Source organism: Pocillopora verrucosa, chromosome 13, assembly GCF_036669915.1.
Source record: "Pocillopora verrucosa isolate sample1 chromosome 13, ASM3666991v2, whole genome shotgun sequence".
NCBI lineage: Eukaryota > Metazoa > Cnidaria > Anthozoa > Scleractinia > Pocilloporidae > Pocillopora > Pocillopora verrucosa.
In genome coordinates, this window is record NC_089324.1 from 13515957 (window position 1) to 13520124 (window position 4168).

The 4168-nt window shown below is 37.3% G+C and overlaps 1 protein-coding gene across 1 annotated transcript; it reads left to right on the forward strand.

Moving 5' to 3' along the window:
• The first annotated feature begins 1652 nt into the window (after positions 1–1652).
• On the forward strand, positions 1653–2903 carry LOC131770062 (melanocyte-stimulating hormone receptor). Its single transcript, XM_059085780.2, has one exon. The coding sequence runs from the start codon at positions 1653–1655 to the stop codon at positions 2559–2561; it is 909 nt and encodes a 302-aa protein (XP_058941763.2). The 3' UTR covers positions 2562–2903.
• The last annotated feature ends 1265 nt before the right edge of the window (positions 2904–4168 follow it).

Here is a 4168-nt window from a genome sequence, read left to right on the forward strand (position 1 = left end):
GACTACAAGTCTGACGAAGAAGATAGAGGATTGAGAATTCGAACCCTGCAGGTAAAGTAAAAGAAAGAAAAAATAAACTGAGAGGGGCCTTGCAGGAAGGATAAATAGTAGGAGTGCCCGCCAGAGAAATGGGGAAGAGAAAAAGGGAAAATGGAGAGAGATAGGGGAAAAACAGCGCGGAAAAAAACGCTGTGAAAAAAAACCACTTTTATTAATGCGGTAATGCCATGAATAATCTAAAGAATCACGTAATTTACTACACTATTAGCTAAGTAGGAATTTCGCCTTTTACAACATTAATTACTTTCAAAAAGTTCCGGTGGAAAACAACTACACAAAAGGACATGACATGTGGCTGTTACAGTTTAACACTAATTAAAGTTATGATCCAAGAACTGGTAACGTTTACGCTTTGTTGAACTTGGCTTTCTACATTACATTACACGTAAAAATCCTATCGTTACATTTGCAAGCGTTGTGTAAGCCACACAAAAATTGCAACTGACAGCCGGGATCTTTCTTGGCTGGTTCGCCTTAGGCTGTCAATAAAATGAAAACAATTTCACCTGCCCCAGGCTCTTAATAAAATGGAAATGCTTACATAATCTTTAAAGGCAGCTCACGGCCAAGGCGGATGTGAGATTGATGTCTCGTCTCGCCTAAATTTGCATACAGCTTAAGAAAAAATTGCAACTGACAGCCGGGATCTTTGAAACAATACTGTCTCTCCTCTTGGCTTGTTTGCCTCTGGCTCTTAAAGAGCTGACAAAGGCGTTGACGTTCCTTTACAACCTTTTCTTTTGCGTTTGAAAAACAAAAATGAGTTTTCTTTCTTCACTCACGATTTTAGAGTTTCTTATTTATTCTATACGATTTAATTAGCAAGATTTCACTCAACCCCTGGCGTGTGTCACAAGGTTACTGAGCAACGCCACCGAGTTATATTAAAGTCAGTTTTCCTGACTTTAATATAACGGAAACATGACTTGACATTTCCGTTCCGTAAACATGACAGAAACTTGATAGCATCATCAGGACTAAGCATAACACGTTTCCGCAAAACGTAAATGTAGCGGAAACATGAAGCTCTATGTTTCCATCACATTTAAAAAATGCGGAAACGTGGGATTTCGTCCTGTGTAGTTTTCTTTCTTCACTCACGATTTTAGAGTTTCTTATTTATTCTATACGATTAAATTGGCAAAATTTCACTCAACCCCTGACGTGTGTCATATGGTTACTGGGCAACGCCACCGAGTTTTCAAAATTGTTCCGTGGCATGAATACTTCGCTTTCTGATTACCTGGAGTAGGAAGAGGTCCACCAGCCTATATTTAGGTTCGACTGCTATATTTGTTCGTGTTTATGATAAATTTATTACTGAGGCTCAGTAAGTTTGATGTAGCCGCTGGTAAAACATTTACTTGCAGGTTCATAAATTACAATGAGACATGATGTCATAACAGTTTGATGAATTATTTAATGGTAAGTCGAATTGAATAATCAATATTTTCGTATCCTCCTAAAAGGGTTGTTATCTACAACTAAAAACGGAAACATTTAAAATGAACCTGAAATTGTAAGCAGAATCAGCTATCGATCGAAAACGAAAGAAAACTTTGAAATATCGTTCGCTGAGGAAGCCTTCTGAAATGCAAGACATCTTTAACACTTCCAGAGGCCCTGCATATGATCAAGATGTGGATAACAAAGAAAACTCAACTATTCCTTCATCTATCTTCATAGTAAACTGTTTTCTTAACATTCCACTGATGCTGATTTCAATTTTTGGAAACTCCTTGGTGTTAGCAGCTGTCATAAAGACACCTTCGCTTCGTTCACCCTCCATTATTTTGCTGTGTGGTCTTGCGGTTTCAGACCTTTTCGTGGGTTTGATAGTCCAGCCGCTTTTTATCGCCAAAGTGCTCAAGCCTTTCCACTTTCTACGGCAGCTGACGAAAGTTTTGAGTCCTACATTGTGCGGGATTTCTTTCGCTACCATGTCAGCAATAAGTTTGGACAGATTTTTGGCCCTGAGATACCACATGACGTACAACTCACTGAATACCACATCGCGTGCCAAATTTACTCTGATAGCAATTTGGCTTGTTAACTCACTGTTATTCTCAGGGGTTCACATCTGGTATAAACCTGAACATTTTTACATATCATATGGATTGGTGGGTGTTTATATAATAATTTCTACTATTGCCTATGTCTGCATTTTTCGAATTACTCGACGTCACCAATACGAGATTCGCGCTCAATATCAAACAACAGAAGTTCAAAATACATGTATTCAAATTACTTTAAATGTGTTGGTGTTAACACGCACCGCTATCAACACCTTCTGTTTTTACGTTTGTACAGTTTTTTGTTATTTACCATGGATCATCTATCGGCTTTCTTACAATGATATATCTTTCAAAAATGCTCGCAGAGGCTGGGGGTTCGCGGTAACGTTGGTTTTTGCGAATTCAGCAATCAATCCGGTATTGTATTGCTGGCGTCTTCGTGAACTTCGACTGGCAGTTTCGAAGTTGTTAAGAAAAGTTCAATGACTTATAAGGAAAGGTGAAATATCGACGGGATTAAAAGGAAATGACATCAAAATTTTGAGAGTACTAAATTCATTTAGGCGTGTTTTTTAGTGAATATATTGAGATGTCTGAGCATTTTTAAATAAATATTGCGCTTTAATTCTCCAACCTTTGGCTAAAATGATAGATTGAAAAATTATCATAGGCTACATATCGAATCCAAGAACCATATGCAGTTCCAAGTGGAAGGATTATATCAATGTTTTTTTTTGTTCGATAAACAGCGAAAGCTTTTTACTTTTAGCAAAGAAAACGTGGATGAGATCACAGCAGAGATTGATATCTCAAAGTAGTTCTTATTCAAAGCAGTGCTTTTAATGCGTGTAGGGTTTTTTCTTTTCAGTGCATAGATTTAACCGACCATGAATGGTTACCACACTTGTGTTCGATAGTTAGCTTGACGCTCACAGTTTTATGCGTTAAACTCAGAAATTCCCCAATGAAAAATTTGGAGTTATATATTTTTTTTTTTCATATTATGGAAGAATTACAGCTCGTAAAAAAAGATTAACAAGGAAGTATGCTTTAGTACTATAATTGTATTGGTAAGTATGACCATTAAGGGGGATCGAAAACACATGAAAGGCGTTGAGTTTAAACAGTGCTTATTGAAATGCTTCACAAAGTCAAACACATTCATATTCTCGCTAATAGTGTCTGCGCTCCGCCACAGCTGATCTGCCCTGGGGTTTACATCCAGATCTCTATCATTTAAGAAGGATTTTAATTTTTCTTTTAGAATTCAATAGACTTCACTGTATGCACAAACGGTTATAATTTCCGAACGCCGACGAAATATTATCTAAGTCAAGAATAAATTGATGTGTCTTACGAAAAATTGTTTAAGTTAAGTTCTAGAACATTCTTTAGAACATTCTAGAGCCCGAAGTCATCCAGCCGTGACCTTCTTGTATAAGAACATTCTGAAACGTTCTATTTCTTATGTAATTACTCAAATTTAGAAAACGTGTTAATCTTTGTAATTTAGTTCTTTAGAGAATTTTCTAGATCCTTCGAGTTTATGTATATATGTAAGAGCGATAGTTTGATTAAAAATAAAAAACAGAGAATTTTGAAGAAGCTTAGTGCTGTAAAGTCAAGAAGTTAACTACGTGGAAATGAATCAGTTTGTTGCTGTTACCGACGATCCTGCGTTTTGTCTAGGAACAACCCTGCTCTACACTGACACCTGTAACAATGTGCATGTCGCGTTTGAAACCTTTTTGTCTCGAACACAAAAAAAAGAGATCCTAAATGAAGTATCCGAGTTAGGGTAGAAATTCTTGGAATTTTGCAACTAATTTTTGCTTGATTACTTTACACGGACAGCAAGGCAGTGATTATGACGTCAACATTACTCCCTAATCGGTGCACTTAGGACCTTCTTATGGCGATTCGCTCAAACGTGCTTTGTGAGGTCAGGAGAAGTTATTGAAGCGGGTGGGAGCTGGTAATGAGGGCAGGAATAGGAATATGTCGGGTTACTAGACAAAATCAAATCTTTCACAAAGCTTGCTGGCAAAAGGTGCCTTTCTATCCTTTGTACTTACAGAGTACAGGAGAGGGCA